Source organism: Myxocyprinus asiaticus, chromosome 32 (genome assembly GCF_019703515.2).
Source record: "Myxocyprinus asiaticus isolate MX2 ecotype Aquarium Trade chromosome 32, UBuf_Myxa_2, whole genome shotgun sequence".
Taxonomy (NCBI): domain Eukaryota; kingdom Metazoa; phylum Chordata; class Actinopteri; order Cypriniformes; family Catostomidae; genus Myxocyprinus; species Myxocyprinus asiaticus.
The window spans coordinates 30,344,217-30,362,661 of record NC_059375.1 but is presented as its reverse complement, the minus strand read 5'-3'; the positions used below and the strand labels follow the sequence as shown (position 1 = coordinate 30,362,661).

At 36.2% G+C, this 18,445-nt stretch overlaps 1 protein-coding gene across 2 annotated transcripts; it reads right to left on the bottom strand.

Moving 5' to 3' along the window:
* Positions 1-1,865: 1,865 nt before the first annotated feature.
* Positions 1,866-7,919, bottom strand: kcnk1a (potassium channel, subfamily K, member 1a). 2 transcript variants are annotated; one of them, XM_051667240.1, is made up of 4 exons: positions 7,849-7,919; positions 7,392-7,752; positions 3,562-3,957; positions 1,866-3,061 (listed from the first exon to the last, which is right to left on the bottom strand). In XM_051667240.1, the coding sequence occupies exons 2-4, from the start codon at positions 7,744-7,746 to the stop codon at positions 2,808-2,810; spliced, it is 1,005 nt and encodes a 334-aa protein (XP_051523200.1). In that variant the 5' UTR covers positions 7,747-7,752; positions 7,849-7,919; the 3' UTR covers positions 1,866-2,807. The 2 variants fall into 2 exon arrangements, with proteins under 2 accessions (XP_051523200.1, XP_051523199.1); XM_051667239.1 differs by having other exon boundaries at positions 7,392-7,913.
* Between the last annotated feature and the right edge of the window lie 10,526 nt (positions 7,920-18,445).

Here is an 18,445-nt window from a genome sequence, read left to right as displayed (position 1 = left end):
TGCGCCGGCACATCATTTGTGGGGATCTATTCCCTGCAGTGTGGCAGCTACACTGTCCAGAGGCAGGTTTTAAAAAGTGGTGGGGGTTTGGGACACCGTGTGTGTGTGTGTGTGTGTGTATGTGTGTGTGCATGCGCGGGGTAAAGAGGGGGTAGTTCATTGTAACTTGTTGGCACCTATCGATCGGAAATAATCGTTTCAACCCAGCACAAGCCTCAGTCAAGAGACCAGTGCTTAGCCAAGCAAAAACTTCTGCCAGTGCCATCAATAAACCTCCCAACACCTTTAGATGGAGAATGCCATGGGGGGAAGCCACGAGGTCTGTACTGCATATGCTTAACTCAAAATTGAGCTTGGCACGTAGCGAGGTCTGACATCAAATAAGGCAGACTGGGTGGCTAGGATAAACACAGGCCATGGGAGAGTAAGATTAATTGAAAAATCTTTGGTGAGAACTATTGAAGCTCTCTGGTGGAGTTTATTAGCATTTACAAAGGACAAACCAAAGGCAAAGTTAAAAGGAGAAGCACTCATAAATAACAAATGCTGTGTTCAGTAGTTTGCTGTTTTCATCAAGGAGAACAAACAGCAAACTAAAAGGGATGTTTATCCTTCAAAAGTCAAATTATGTTTAGCTTTGGTACCACACATCACACTTTCTATAGGAAAGAAAAATCACAGAAGATATCTATTTAATATCTTAGTTGTTTCTACTAGATCAAATGGAAACTTTTGCACAAGTATCTTGCTTTTTTTTCTCCTGAAATATAAAGTCCCTTATGATCTTGCAAATGTCTCCTTCAGAGTTTCAGTAGAGATCTCACCATTTTCTTAGCCTGTGCTCAGATTTGCCAGGATACCAAAGTCTGCAATCAAAAGTCAGAGATTTCATTATGAACACAATATGAACATTTCTCATCAAATACATCAAAGACCAAATTATCTGAACTACACTATCCACAGTAATTTTATAGCTCTATATTCCTACTGTATTTCAACAATTGTCTCACCATTTTAGGAGAAACATCTTGGATAAAGTTGATAACAAAATGCAAAAAAGTCTTCTGAGGTATGAACGTGCAACCTCAGAGTAATTATATTTTCTTTTGGGTTAACACAGTGCATCTAAAATAATAACCATTACTAACAGGACCTCATTCAGAATACTAACTCAAACACAACATTTTCCCATGGTATGAAGGAATCATGCACCTTTAAAGACAAAGTGCTAAAAGCAAGAAAAGTTAAAAGATCAATAGAATGCATTGCCAGAGGAGTCAATGAAAAGATAAGCTTCTCCAACAATAATGTATCTTATGCTTTGATGAGGATAATGGACGAGACATTTAAGAGAATGGCTGTGGGAATTCAGAAGGCCTCTTACAATTTCACATGCTCTTAGCAGAGCATTACTTATGAGAAACTCAGGTCAAGTTTAACAAGGTGAGCACAGCTGCGGGTACAGTTAACGGGTATTGTTAACATAACCTCGGCTCAATTTCAGCACCACTATTACGGGACGGCATCAAATTCACTTTCAAACAGCAGAGTAAATATCGCCTTTAACAGCACTCAGCAGATATCCTGATAGACTGTTAACAGACCGTACAGCTGCTCAGACCCACAAGGCCTAACTCCCCCCAAGCAATGTTTTAACACAGTAGCAAACAACCTAGCAATGATCGCACAGTAAACAGCTTTGAGTGGGCACAATGAGGGAGATTAGCACAACATTCAGGCATCAGGGCTGAAACCAGAAGAGGAAATTATTAAACATGTTCACCAATGTTCACTAATGTGTCTGGTTTATATTTAGTTCTGTTGTGTATGTACACAATTCATAACCAGTCGCTGAAGAATGAGCATCACAAATCACCAGTTTATTCAGATTTGTTAAAGTAAAATGCATAACTTTCATATGCAATAAAATTGACAATAAAATAAAAACTGAGAACTACAAATGAATAATAAAATAAGATACGATACATTTTCCTTCATCAATATACCCAGTAGATCTTAACAACATACAGATTCACTATCTGTAGTGACTTGCATTCCTTGCTTACAACCCAACAGTAATGGCACTCAATGCACAACATTACCCCCAGTGGTGGACAATGCTTACTGCATTAAAAAGCACTGCTTCCAAAAAAAAAAAAAAAAAAAAAAAAATTATTAATTAATTAAATAATTATAATTTTTTATTTTCTAAATCCCTTCACAATTATATTTAATTTTTTTAATTTCCCTTTATGAGGTATTCAAGCAATAACAGGAAAGTACATTTTAAAATAATGTCACTTGGGACCTGCCCCTGTACATTCTAAAAATAAAGCAATTTAGCATACACAAGTATACACTTGGTAACTTGAAGACATGATCTGCATTAATACAACAGTAAAACTATTATATACGATTTGCATCCCTTTTTAGTCACCTAACAAGTACAAGGAATATGTAAAGCTAGTCTATGACGACTTACCCATTAACTATTTATTTTCCGAAGTCACGGATGGATTTATCTTTTACACATACACACACAATTCTGCTATGGTCACATCATGTTTTTCAGAAGCTGCATGGACATATTTTTGTGTTTTCTAAACATTCATATAATCCTTTTCCTCAATAAATTAACTTCAGTCTGTATTTCAAGGATCCATAGCTACAGGAGTTTTCTGTGAACTTGATAGTAGAGTACAACTACGATACATTTATGCTCTTAGTGGAGATATAATCAGAAATATTATTAGCGTATCATGCTTCAAAGGATTCTAGACACAGTATATCTGGATGCTTGCAGAACCTTATCGGTCCATTGGTCCGTTAGGGGTAGCAGTGGGTGAGGCATCTGAAAATACATCAGTTTTATCCTCTCTAAATGAGGATGCCTGGTCAGACACAGAGGCAAAGGAGAGGTGATCATGATCCACAATGTTAAGTTGGTCCTCTGTTTTCTGTTTCCTCACGTAGAACACCTTTCTGAGCTTCTTCAGCTGCTGAAGTTCACAGAAGGTTTCCAGAACCACCAACATAGCGATCAGGCCCACTATCAGGTAGACTGCATAGAAGAGAGACAGAGAGAAAACTCACATATGCAGTTAGGTTTATAAATGTTCAAATTACTATATCAATGTTTTGAACGAGGCAAGGCCGAACATCTACTTTTGTGTTCCATGAATGATAGAAAGTCATACAGGTTTGGAACAGCATGAGAGTGAGTATACGATGACAGAATTTTTATTTTGGGATGAAATTTACCTTTTCTAGCTGGCTAATATGTAATATGGATAAAGATTTTGTCGAAATTGCAAGAATGACTTTTATTAGTCTTGGAAGCATCAAAGAAACCAGTAATGTTTTTTGTAACTTTATGTTAAATTATACACACACACACACACACACACACTCATACACAGTATGTACTGGATATATTTAGTTTTTGGACACATCTAAAATATATTGCTAAAAAAATTAAATGTAGCAGAAAAAAAAAACCAAAAAAAACATTATTTCCAATCAACAGAAACTTATTTGTCATTCAACTGGCTGTGCACTTACAGGTAATGCCCAATTTATAGAGTTCTCTGAACCTCTGGTGGTAGCCCTCTCCTGGCACATAGTCGCCCAAGCCAATGGTACTAAGAGAGATGAAGCAAAAATAGAAGGACTCCAAGAAATTCCAATCCTCTTCCAGTACTGAGAAGATGATGGCAGGTATGAGGAAGAAGCAGGAGATGATAATAAAGGCCAGCAGGGAAGCATGCAGGGCTGCCAGCAGAGGCTTGGACATTCCCCAGCGCCGGTGCAGATACTCCACAGGCCTGCGCGTACTGAACTCCATGATCCTCTGCACCACAGCAGTCAGGAACAGGAGGGTGAATGGGATGCCCACCACTGAGTAAATAATGCAGAAGGCCTTACCCCCATCCGACAGAGGCACCGTGTGGCCATACCCTGCGAAAACACATACAGCTGTTGAAATAGTTTGTCTGCTTTTTGTACATTGTGAGGCAATGGATTAAGGCAGGTATATTCAACAGGGGTCCGCGGCTGTAGGATCAGGAATGTACAAGTATATGACTATACATCATTAATGATATCTTTGCAATGGAAGCATCATAGTGAAGAATGAAAATACATATAAATGGTACTGCACTGTAAAAAAGGAATTGTTGAGCAAAGTTAAAAACGCAGAACAATAGGATGCAGTGTGATTTTTGTCTTATTTATTGTCCTCAATAACATTGCTTTGTTTAGTCAATTTGAATTTGTTTGTTCACTAAATGCAAAAATTTTTGTTCAGAGAACTACTAATTTCTTCAGCCAACTAAGTTAAAAGATGAGCTCTTAACATCACCACACAAACATTAACTAACACTGGCAACAAAAAACAAATGCCTAAAACACTAATCACATCATTTATTTGTGCTGCAATGCATGCTGGGAACTCACAAATCAGCCACATTGTTTAACACGAAATTGTTTGTTCAGACAACTCTGTTAGGCTAACTGGGACAACATTGGGGGAATATTGTTGGTTTAACATGTGTTTTTATGTAGATGCAAAGTAATTCATACAGTATTTTGTAGTATCTGTGGCTCAAAAAACAAACAAAAAAACATTAGCTGGATAAAATGTTATTTCATTTTTTACAGTGTGTAGCATATTATTTTAGGCCCAGCTTACAATGCAACTCTCAGTTTTACAGGGGATCCCTCCTCCTTGACTCTATCCACCAAATGGTCCTTGGCCTGCAAAAGGCTGAAGACCCCTGGTTTAGGGAGATCTGCAATCTATCTCATTTGTAAGTCGCTTTGGATGAAGCATTTGTTAAATGACTAAATGTAAATGTATACCATTTTACCCAAATTAACCAGTTTTACATTTCTTAAACACTGTCTTGAACACATAATTAAAAGCCAGAATGTAGAGCAGTCTTCAGGATATTCCTTGTTGCGGTATAATCCTTCTGTATTAAGTTGCATAACGCTTGGAAACAATACACACTGCGTGCTTATCCTTCAGACACCCTTCAAAGCACCAAGTACACACCCGCAATGAAGTAAAAACCCACCAGGGACTGTTAAATTAATATGCCTGAGTGTACTTGTTTTACTGTATTTGTGAGAGTGTCCTCACAATTTTACAGTAATAGAACGTCTAAAAACCAACTTGTGATGCTGGTTGTCACTTATAAAAAACAAATGGGTTTATAAATGGGCCATATAATGTCTTAATAAAAAATAATAAAATCTAAAAATGCCAAAAGGTGTCTGTATGGAGTTATGGTCTGTATGAGCTTAATACAAGAACACAATAAGTCAATGAGATGTCCTCACAAGGATATGCAAACTAAACTATATCTCTCTCTCTGTGTGTGTGTGTGTGTGTGTGTGTGTGTGTGTGTGTGTGTGTGTGTGTGTGTGTGAGAGAGAGAGAGAGAGAGAGAGAGAGAGAGAGAGAGAGAGAGAGAGAGAGAGAGAGAGAGAGAGAGAGAGAGAGAGAGAGAGAGAGAGAGAGACTAACCTTTACATTTGTGTGCAGTATGCAGACGTCTTTTCAAAGGTGCACTCGGTTTTGTTTTTGTTTATGTTTCCCTGGCAAATACGAAGAAAGTATTTCGCTTTATCCTGACACCTACATGTATCAACGAGGATGCAGCATCGTTACCGCTGCCATTGTAGAAATACCCTATTTGCAAGTGGATTTGTGCGTGCATGATTAATTTATTCCACAATCGAAAGTATCAGATAACAATGGGATTACTGAGATAAAAGGAGAAGTATTCAGATGGTTATGTCATTTCAACATGGCGGCTTCCTGGAGATGTCATCAGAAGTACTATTAATTTCTTTGGGGTAAAACTTTGTAATAAGGAAAAAATTACTAAGTGCACCTTAAAGTCTTCCTTTTAAAGGAATATTCAATACAGGTTAAGCTCAATCAACAGCATTTGTGGCATAATACTGATTATCACAAACATTTATTTTAACTTGTCCCTCCTTTTCTTAAAAAAATAAAAATAAAATAAAAAAATCTGTGAGGCATTTACAATGGAAGTGAATGGGGCCAATCTGTAAACGTTAAAATACTCACTGTTTCAAAAGTATTGCCACAAGACATAAACAATATGCATGTTAACATGATTTTAGTGTGATAAAATCGCTTGCTAACCTTTTCTGTGTAAAGTTATAGCCAATTTTACAACTTCGTTGCCATGACAATGTAATGTCAACAAACCCTAAAATGACTGTAAAAATTATGATTTAAACAACTTTACAGCTCAAATAATACATGAGTTTTAACAGAAGAATTAATGCAAGTACTTTTATAAAATTATAATCTTCACATTTCTGCCTTTAAACCCTCAAAAAATTGGCCCCATTCACTTCCATTGTAAGTGCCTCACTGTAACCTCAATTTTTGCTTTTGTTTTTTGTTTTTTTCAAGAAACGTTGGGTCGAGTAGAAAATATATTTTGTTGTCATCGACATTTTACTGAACCCGGAAAATTCCTTTTAAAGGATATTTGCTATTAAAGGAATATTCTGGGTTCAATAGACGTTAAGGTAAATCAACAACATTTGTGGTATAATACTGATTGCCACACAAATTTATTTTGACTTGTCCCTCCTTTTCTGTAAAAAAAACCCCCCTAAAATCTGGGTTACAGTGAGGCACTTACAATGGAAGTGAATGGAGGCCAATCCGTAAACACTGTTTCAAAGGTATAGCTACAAGACATAAACAATATGTGTGTAAACATGATTTTAGTGTGATAAAATCACTTACTAACCTTTTCTGTGTAAAGTTATAGCCAATTTTACAACTTCGTTACCATGACAATGTAATGACTACAAACCCTATAATGACTGTAAAAATTACGATTTAAACAACTTTACAGCTCAAATAATACATGAGTTTTAACAGAAGTATTAATGTAAGTGCTTTTATTAAATTATAATCTTCACATTTGTGCCTTTAAACTCCCCAAACTTTGGCCCCATTCACTTCCATAACTTTTTATTTTTTAATAATAGAAGGGACGAGTCAGAATTACTTTTTGTGGTATCAAGATTATGCCGCAAATGCTGTCGATTAAGCTTAACTTGTATTGAACCCGGAACATTCCTTTAATACAAATTTTAAACAATGAAATGCAATTGTAAACGTTGTATTCGTTTTGTCTTTGTATTGTGACAGTACAGGAGCCAGGTGGTCCGATGCACAGATCCCAGGAAGGACAGGTCGACTTTACACTTTAAGAATATTAGGAGAGAAGGACTTAGCGATGAAGGACTGTTGTATCATTTAAATCAATACATGGGTGGGAATAATTACAATTTGTTCTATAAATGCTGCGTTGGGAAAAGTCATCTGTGCTCACCTGTCGTGGAAAGCACTGTGCTGGCGAAGAAAAGCGCTGATGTGAAATCCCAGTTCCAGTTAGTGGTGGCATTATTGAGAACCGACACACCGTAATTACTCGCCTCTAGTGCTCTGGCCAGAAACTCCTCCAGTCTCTCATCAGACACACATTCATTATCCTGTAGAAACTGCTGTTTTATAGTCCGAAGCTCCTGTCGAAGTAGCTCCTCATTCGGCAGTTCCACCGCGGAGAACACCAAAGCCCCGAATATCAGATATAGCACATACGCCAGCACCAAGACCAAAAAATACCACGTAGACTTGTAACCTTCTACCACACGCATACATGAACCTCCCGATAGACACTGAAGCATTGTCTCCTGAAGCAAAATACGTTATAGTATCAGTACAGGTAGCTGTATTACAGGAATACAATGTTTCTTACCCGGAAAATAAATGGCGATAAACACTCTTACAGCTGTCGCTTAATATAATTTCCTGGTTGTCTTCAGCCGGTGTTGCGGAGCTGATGTGACGGACAGACAAGATGTGCATTAGCGAATTGTACTATGGCGAAGACTCGGTTCTAAATATTCATGAGCGGATCCCTCCCCTGGGGACTTGTCTAATTAATATTAATGAGCTATATCATGACCATTAGGGGCCGTTCAAACAGAAACGTTATCGCGCTAAATAAAAGCAATATAGCGCCACGGATAGAGCAGAACGCAGGTGTCTCGAGACTCGTTTACATTTTTTCCTTTTTTTAAAATCAGTTTAAGGTAAATACCGAAGGCACTTTTGCGCCCGTTCGCGCTGGTTTTTGATTGTTTTACTAGGCAAACGTGCGCTAGACTATTTGACAGTTGCGCCGCGTCCAGCTGTTTTTTTCAGTGTCTCGCGCAGCAGCGCCACGTTTTTAGTCGCCGTCTGTGTCAGGTTTAAAAAATGCATCTCTCGACACCTGCGTTCATTCTGTTCGCTACCAAAGGGTTTTTTAGCAAGTCAGTCCACTCGGCGGCCATTTTTGGAACGCTCCTGTGCAGGCTGGGAAGCTAATTTTCTACGTGAACAAGTGGCGTACAAGTGCAGTTCCTATCTACTTGAATGGGGAAAGGCTAAAATATTCAAAACGATTGGTCAAGTTTAAAATCAATGAACAATGAACATATTTCATGAGTATGAATTTCATCAGAACATAAATCAACAGTAAAATCTGACAACATTGGTATCATAAATTGTGCTTCTTGGCTTCAGATTACTACAAAAAACGCAATTTTCCCGGCTTGTATAGCTAATGCGCATGCGCGTTATAGAGTTGATTGACAGGCGATGTCTGTATCTTAAAAGTGATTGGCTCTTTTACCTGTAAGGCGGGACTTCCTTTCTGCATCCGTTGACTGTTGGGCTTTCCAGTTTCTCCCATTCATTTTAATATAAGTGTCTCGTCTCTGCTAAATAGTTTCTGTATTACTCTAAGATTTTATAGATATTTCAGTTTCATTTTCTGTTAATGCATGATTTTTTGTAAAGCTGCTTTGAAACGATGTGTGTTGTGAAAAGCACTACACAATCACAAATTACTTGACCTGTCTTGACTTGATTACTCTGCGGGTTTTTTAAGGTCCCGAAGTTCTTTTTAACAAGACACGGCGCTGAAAAAGCGCGGACGCAAAAACGAGTTCGGTGTGAACGGCCCCTTAGAAGTCTATCAAGCGTTACCGTTCCCTGATTAATATTCAGGAACCAAACCTTCGCCATAGTGGGATTCCGAATTTTGCGAGCAGGATGGTCGACAGCCAGAGACATGACGTCACAGGCCTCACCCAGGTCAGGTCTATTCATCAAGTTTATCATACCAGGGCACACCCGTTTAGGTAAACTAAAGGAATTTGCATTTAGAAGACAGATACAGTTAAGCAGATGTCTCATGGAAACTATACACACTTTCTTTGAAGTGACAAAAAGGCCAGCAACTGCGCAGCTCATATACTGGTTTGACTAGGTGCTGACTGGATGGTCTTTTAGGATGACAAAAGATTTGAAAGTGACCTGAGACGAGTGTTAACAGCAAGAAACCTTTCTATGCCCCTCTCCAGACTATAACAGTATGTATCAAAAAGCTTTTGTTTATAGTAAATATCAGTGCTTTTGTATCTAAAACACCTCTCTGGTTTCTGTGAAGAGAAGTTGAGGTAGCCTGTCACATGTTTCAGTCAAAACCTCAATTTAACATCTGATAAATAATGATAGAATGAAGCTGGAGTATAATGCAATGTTACAGGGACAAAAGTTCTAAAATAGACAATTTAGCCATATTATTTTAGAAGTAGTTAATTCTAAAATCCATTAAGAGTGGTAACCAATGGGTAAAGCTCAAAAAGCTATTAATTTTACAAGTTAAACAATAAAACTTTTCAGACATATGCCAATCACCCATCGCTCTTCACAACCAACTTTCTACCCTTTCTTCATTTTAAAAACATCACTCCACCCTGCATGAGGTCAGAGCAGGAGATAATTATCTCATTAAACAGGTCTGGGCACATTTTGCAACTAAAGCTGATGATTAACAGTAGTGGAGGTTAGCTGGTATGTGATAGCCAGGGTTGGGGAGTAACGAAATACATGTAACGGGATTACGTATTTAAAAAACAAAATATAAGTAACTGTACTCCACTACAGTTACAATTTAAATCATTGGTCATTAGAATACAGTTACATTCAAAAAGTATTTTGATTACTAAAGAGATTACTTTGCATTTTATTGTCATTTGTTTCATTTAATATTTAGTCCTTTCAGATGGAAAACATTTATACATATAAATGATGTGATCCAAAGTGCATTTGAACAGCGGTGAAACACTTTCTTATGATGTGTTACATTCATACGAGCAGACAGAGAAGTAAGTTTGAAGTAAGTTTGGCGCAGAAGAAATAGAAATAAACCTTGTGTAAATTGTCACCTTTACGCTAAGCTAAAATGCTATTTCTAGCCATTTTACATGCACGTTACCAGGCACGAACATATTTTTTTTTTATCAAGAAAATTCATGTAAGGTAGTAAGACCTTTGTTATTAGTGCAAAAATCATATTCTTGATCATAATTTTTGTATTGTTTTCCTGTAAAAATATCTAAAAATCCTTAAAACAAGTTCAATTTGATTAATCTTGTTTTAGAAACAACACTGCATAAGATATTTAGGTTTTTCAGAGAATGTATTTTTAACGTGTATTTTGTCTTACTGTACTGGCAGAGTTTTTATAGTCAAAACAAGTGAAAAAATCTCCCAGTGCTGAAGAAGTAATCCAAAGTATTTAGAATACGTTACTGACCTTGAGTAATCTAATGGAATACGTTACAAATTACATTTTACAGCATGTATTCTGTAATCTGTAGTGGAATACATTTCAAAAGTAACCCTCCCAACCATGGTGATAGCTGTGCGGTATGTGTAAACCTCACTCCCCTGTCCCCAAGAGGCCCACTAGCGACTGACGCTAGAGACTGTAGCCTTAAGCCTCCTCATTAGCACGCCTGCCTCCCATGCTAGAGATCCCGGTTTGAATCCCGCTCGGAGTGGATTTAGCAGGACTGGTTACAATTACACACTTTTATGGTCTTGTACCAGAATGTATTTCCCCATTTTATCGGAACTGTTGCAAATGCCTGATTTCTTGGGCATTTCTTGGGATTTCATGATTGGCTGAACAACTTAATGTGGCAGTTGCATGTGTCCCTTTTGCTACTCTGCAGTTTGCTGCTTCACTGGATGACTGTAAGCTTAAAAAAATCATTCTAGGTATTGAGCAGACTGTGAGAGCTTCCTCTTTATATTCTGTTCTGCTCCTTTGGGTTATTTTTGGATGATAAAGCGAAATGTGAGACCTCTGGCCAGATCTGAATGCCAGTAGTCAAGGTTGTTGCTCTCACACAGGCCTCATACAGATTATTACACGCAGACTCAATGTCATATAGTAAGTGGTCAATCATAAGTGGAATGTTAAAACTAATCTATTATGACAATTATTATATGTTGATGAAGTCGCTGAGAATAAGATTACCAAAAAAATCAGTCTACCAGAATATATTTTTCTAGTGATCTTAAAAACCTTCTAACCTATAGGCTTATGTTTAAATGTTTTATAGGTTTGTAGACTAATATACTGTAAATTTATGAATAAAATTAAGAACATGCATTATTTCAGTTTTATTCTTTCTCTTTCTTATGTTAATGCAAAAAACCGCCATAAATGGACATGACAGTTGTGAAAATGGCACGTATCTATAGGCAATATGATGAGGGAAACCATCTCAAACGCTTTGAAACAAGCAGACTTTGAGACATCGGTATGATATCTATTAATGCTGCATGATTGATTGAATTAAGATTGAAATCACATGATTTCTATGCGTGATTACTTAACCTTAAAAGGCTGTGATTCTGCATTCAGCACTTCAGTCTCTGCTATGTGAGCAAGCGGCACCCTCTAGAGGTCTGGATGGCATTATCCATTTTCCATTATACCAATATAATTAATAATTTAATTGTTCCTTTGGTTTAAACTTTTTATTTTTCCATGATGTGGTTGACACTTCCGTGGAACTGCCTAACATATGCATAGTATGAATTTGTAATGTTCCATTATATACAGTTCGTACATGTTAAATGTGAGTTCTATTGTCTTGAACTGCAAAAACAGAAGTGCAAAAATGTTTTAGAAGCACAAAATGACCTTTTTCATATCAATCATCATGTTATCATATTTAGTTATTTGTTCTTTTTATCTTCTATTTATCTTTCATTGTGGCTTTTTAAAAATGTTTGGCCAGATCCAAGCCATGTTAAATGGAAATAATTTATTGTTAGAACAGTGAAAATTTTTTTTTTTTTTTTTTTTTTTTTTTTTACCTCTTTGTGCATTTTTAAAGCATAATTCCAAAGTAAAACAGTGATCTAATGACATAATAAGGTAAGTGGCAAAATATTGGTATCGGTCTATGGTTTTTTGTTAAAATCGGTTTCGGCCAAAAATGATCATATCAGTGCATCCCTTGCTAAAACATCTAAAAATGGCCAGCATACATAGCATCTTAGAATTCTTCATGAAGTTGGTTTAGAGAAGCCCAGCACGCAAAGCTGTTATCTATGCAAATATTTTCTATATCACAGCATATTGTTATTTAATAGTTTTAAAGACTTCACTATGATTTTAAAATGTGGAAAATAGTACTAGTATACTGACTGAGTAGGTATGTCCAAACTTTTGATGGGTATTGCATGTTTTTCTTGGGGAAACCCCACTAATATCCACTTATATTACTTTATCTAATAATTCTGCAATAAAGCTGAGTATTATTCCCTGGTACACACTGGAAGCCTCTTTTAAATGTAATTTACATTTATGCCTTTGACAGATGCTTTTATCCAAAGTGACTTCAAGGTATATATTTTGTTTGTGTGTTCCCTGGGAATCATACCCATTATCTTGGCGTTGCTAACATGATGCTCTTCCAGTTGAGCTACAGGAACTCTAAATGTCCACTAGAGGGTATTGTGTCTCCACAAGGGGGGAATCATCGTTATTATTGAATATGTTTGCAGAGGTGTGGTGTTTCAAAGGTCAGATTTAGGCTGCAGGAAAGTGTCTAAAATCTGGTCTGTGTATTTTCCAGACCTTGTTATTGAAATGCATAGCAAACTATGTCATCTTAACACTTACTGTTGCATTACACAATCCTCTGTACTGTGAGTGGAAAAATATCACAGTTTTAACAAGCCATATTTGTAGAGTTAACACTGTCAACCTTACACCTGGATATCATTTATTGTTCCTGTTTCATGGCCTGCATACCTTTTGATGTTCCAACAGTGCCTCTGTCTACTGTACTAACTAGTAACTGCTATAGATTTTTTTTTAAAGGCCTTGCATTTCACGTGAAGCCACATTAAATAGAGAAAGTTGTTTATTATTTGAAGTTTTGATTTGTGCTGTGCACATTTTGTTTTATGAGGCTACCATTAGGTTCTCATCTACTGTTTAAAGCCATTTTTACATGCTTATGTCATTATTCAAAATGCCATTCCATTCCAATGCTATTTCTCATGTCAAAGGGAGGACACAAAATGAAGATTAATCGGTGGCTTTGTCGACACTGCTGTTGATCTACACCTGTGCACATAAATGAACAGCAGAGAAGCATAAATGCTTCAAAGCATTCAAACTTTGTTTTAATGCTTCACAGAAAGCCTTCCAGTTATTGGCTTTTAAGACAGATGCAATATCAGTGAGCACATAGGGATTAAATGTCCTGTCTGTAGAAAACAATAGCAACTTATGTCCCTTCCCAACTGTACAACATGAAGTTACTACACAAATCAAATAAGTTATTTCCCATTAATTCTCTTACTTTCAGAGTAACATATGTACTGAATTCAAAGAAGAACATCTTGTTTGTTAATTAAGCTCATTCTTTAGTTATGTCGGTGTGTAGTATAAATACATTCCTGGACATAATACAATTTAACAAGTACAACTTGGCTCTTACGGAAACGTACGATAGAGACCACCCAATCAATAAACACAATTTCAAATCCATACAATACAGACATCAAATCTGAGTTATCCTACACTTTATTTTAAGAAAGGAAACATCTGTGAACAAATGTGGTTACTCATTCCATATTTATTTATGCAATACAAATGACTGATTTTTGTCAATATCCTGTAATATACTCCCTCCTCTTGTTGCAAACCCTAATGCTTTCTTTCTTCCATGGTACACAAAAATATTTTCCTATTAAATAATTGTAGGTTTAGGGTTTGGGTAGACCTGAAGAAATAGTTCACCCAAATATGAAAATTCTTTCATCATTTACTCACCCTCATGCCATCCCAGATGTGCATTACTTTCTTTCTTCTGCTGAACACAAACAAAGATTTTTAGAAGAATATCTCAGCTCTGTAGATCCATACAATGCAAGTGAATGGTGACCTAATGGTGACTTTGAAGCTCCAAAAAGCACACAAATGCAGCATAAAAATAATCCATAAAACACCAGTGGCTTAATCTATGTCTTCTGAAGTGATCCAAAATATAGCTATTTTTCACTATAAATCTTGACATCAAAAGTCTCCTTGGGCATCATAATTTCAAGCTTAATTACACTTCATAGCACCATCTAGTGCTCTGCGCATGTGTCAAGCACTAGGAAGTGTAATAGAGCTTGAAATCATGATCGTGCCTAGAGACAGCAATGGCAAGATGTACAATAAAAAGGAGTTGTGTTCTGGTCTGTTTTCACCTAAAATCGATTGGATTGCTTCAGAAGACATTGATTAAACCACTGGAATCTTCTGAATAACTTTTATGCTGCCTTTATGTGCTTTTTGGAGCTTAAAATTTCCATTCACTTGCATTGTAAGGACTTAAAGTGCTGAGATATTCTTCTAAAAATATCTGGGTTGGCATGAAGGTGAGTAAATGATGAGAGAATTTTAATTTTTTAATTACTGTTTCCCTGTGAAGGTTAGGTTTAGGTTTAAGGTTTAGGATAGGGGTTAAACTTTGGAAAAATTGTAAGAACAGTACACAACAGTCATTTTCCTATGAAAATCATGGTTAGGTTTAAGGTTAAGGGCTTAAATTTAGGAAAAATCGTAATATCATCATTTTATTTTTCTCTATGGGAGTAGAAGTCATATATTTTTGTATGATTTTGCCATCTCTGACTATTATTATGACTTTTAATGAGTGGCTTTATTAATAGAATAGCTAATAATCCTCTGGTTGCACACTTCACAATCTCAGCAGATGCAGCATGTCATCCGGATATTGTCTGGCTACTGTATCATGAATACTGAGTATTCGGACATCCTACTGATTTGATTTGAGTCTGCGGCTTGTCTCTAAGACTGCACAACTTAACCTACTTCGATGTATTCACTGTAATTATGGCATAGCTTCTCAGACAGGAAGCTAACACTTGCAGGCTTTCTGGGGATCCAGCCAGAGTCAACACTCTGTCTCAATGGTTGGCAGCCCAGTTAGTGCCTTCAATTTATATATATATATATATATATATATATATATATATATATATATATATATATATATATTATTTTTTTTTTTTTTTTTTTACCATCCCAAGTGCCCCTGAAGTTCCCAGGCTTATGTTGCAATAGTGCTGAAAGTGAGATCAGGACACATTTGACAGCTGGACCCGATTTGTCTTCCTTTTGTGACGCACAAGTGCCCTGACGCCATGTACCCACCAGGCAGCCCTCTCGTTAGTCAGTGTACATGTTTTGGCAGGAGCTGCCACTCAGCATGTATGTTTGCAGCTGTACTTCTTGGGGCACGTCATTGATTGGGGCCACACGCAGCACATATGTGCATATGTTTCAGTTTGAGAGCAGAAGAAGTTTCCAGGCTCAGCGTGGATCTCCTAACAAACTTCAAGGCTCACTTTGGTCCTGTAGGGTCTGATCAGGACCCAGAGAAGAGAATTCACGGTGCTTTCTCTGCTCAAAGGAAACATCTGGAAAAGGCATCCCTACCAGCAGGTTCACCCCACAGGGGCTCTTACACTGTGTCTAGTCGATGAGTTGGGGTGAGCATGCTGCATTCTGTATACTCCTCAGAGAAATAAGGCTTGCGTTACCTCTGATTTATGTCGCCCTCCTTTAAGGTCACTGGCTGCAATCTCTTTAACATTCTCATATACATGTTTTTTCTGTAGTTTATATTAGAACAAGTAAATAAAGAATAACTAAGAAGCAGTGTTATCATTTAGGAAAGCTAGAACACATTTGTTAAATTAAAATTGTAAATTATAAAAACATAATTGTAAAAACTAAGATAAAATACATTTCATGACTCTAAAACGAAATGAAAAAATTTAGTTTTAATAAGACAGGCCGGAAAAATTTTACCCATTTAATCCCAAATCCCAAAGTAAAGACATGTATTTACTTCTTTGCCCAGTAAAATAAACCTTAAAAAAAAAGAAAAAAAAGAAAAAAAAAAGAAAAAGAAATTAATATGTTCTTTTCTCTTGGTCACATTTGTAACCATTAGGAAACTACAGAGTTACATTTTGCACAGTTCTTAATAAGACCCAACAGGAAATTACAAACAATAAAGTATCATATTTTAATAAAACATTTTACTAACTTGCAATTGTGGGGGAAAAAATAAATGATAAATCAAAATGATTGATAAATCAATAAATGCATTTTTTATTTTATTTAACTTTGTTTCATTTATTTTAACAGTACTTTGAAACCTACAATTTTATAATGGGAGTCAATCAGTCGCCTACAAAAATGAGGCTCTGTGTATTTTCACTGGTCACAGTTGTGAACGCTTACATGTTTACTTGTCCTATGAGCATGATTTATAATAAATCAATAATAGATCCTTTAAACATTATATGTAGCAAGTATGGTACTGTAGTTGTATGGTACAATCGGGCTAAAGGCACACCTTAAGGAAAATTAGCTTTTTTATGGTTACAATGTATATCTAGATTGAAAACAATATATATATTTATTTTGATTTAATATTGATGGAGCAACAAAAGTTGTGTGAAAAGAATTAATAATGGAAGGCTGTTTTGATTTAAAATTCTTAAAAAAAAAAAAAAAAAAGAAAGATGGCGAGGGAGCCTTTTACCACACACTTGGGTAAAAGGCCCCACATTTGGAGAAAAAAGGCCTCAAAAGGGGTTCATGTAAATATAGGGACAATAGTTATAAGGCAACATTTTCAACTTACGCAAATACATTGGAGACAGCAAGATACTTTGAGTAACAAATTAAGAGAAAGCTTACTTAAAATAACTACTTCAGAAAATGATGCACCATTTCCTGTTAATTTCAATCGCATTTAGCATTTCATAACATCTCAAGTATTCTATAAACAATTAAGCACCATTGTAAATGGATCATTCAATGTGAGCACACTTTATTCATTTTTATAACAAATCAATTCTCTCCACATTGTGTTTTATAGGGGGCCATTATCCCCTGCATAAGGGGGGCTTTTTACCCTAAAAACTATCCTTTCACTCATTAAACTGTTTAAAAAAACAACAACTTTTGATTGAATCACATTGAACAAAACTGAAAATGATGAATAAGTATTTTATCTTAATATAAATGTGATAATTTCAGGGATACTCATTAGCTACATAAATGTGCAAAATTTTATAAACTATTAAATATTAGATCAAATGACCTCAGAATCAAACTTTAGACATTGCACAAAATGACCTTTATGGATCAGGAATATTTTGCAGTTTATAGTGACAAATAGCTGTTAAGGAAAGTTCTGTGGTAGTTTTAGTTGCTTTTTAGTGTTTTGGGAGGACTTAAAATCAAAAGTGCTTTTTACGCAGGGGGACTTTAGCCCCGCTGAGTCCTGTATGTGTGTTATAACAGGTTTTCCTTTTGAAGATTTTACACAGGCATTATTACCTTTAGAGGGGCACAGTAGGGGCAGAGCCAGGAGTTTTTCACAGGGGTGGCCGGGCAGGGTCTAGCGATCAATCTGTGGTGGCACATTTAGTTAGTAGGAAGACTAACTAAATTGTGCCCAAGACAGTTTAGCCCCTGTGGGACAGTGGAAATAAATGGCTCTGGTCATGTGACTATTTGCACCACCCCTGTAAAAATGTTCATATTAAATCAAGATAATTGGGATAATATGGGTTCATTGAAAACTAATGAAATTAAAAGGACAAATTGAAAATAGAATAAATATAAAAGCAAAATGAAAAATTTAAAAAACACAGTAACCTTGCTAAGAAGTTACTCAACAGAAAAATAAACATTTGATACCCTTTAAGACAAATAAAATAAAAATGCAATGCTCATAAAGACCCATAAACATTATCTAGAGAAACACTCTTTTAAATGCTAATAAACGAAAGCACAGATTTGTGAAGTTAATGCACACCTCTTCACAATTTAAGGAATATGGGTCTCTGGTTCATGTTTAGCTTTCCTAATTTAATCTGCCACCTTCCTTCATGACCTCAGCACCCTTATTTGGTGTTTTGAGATGA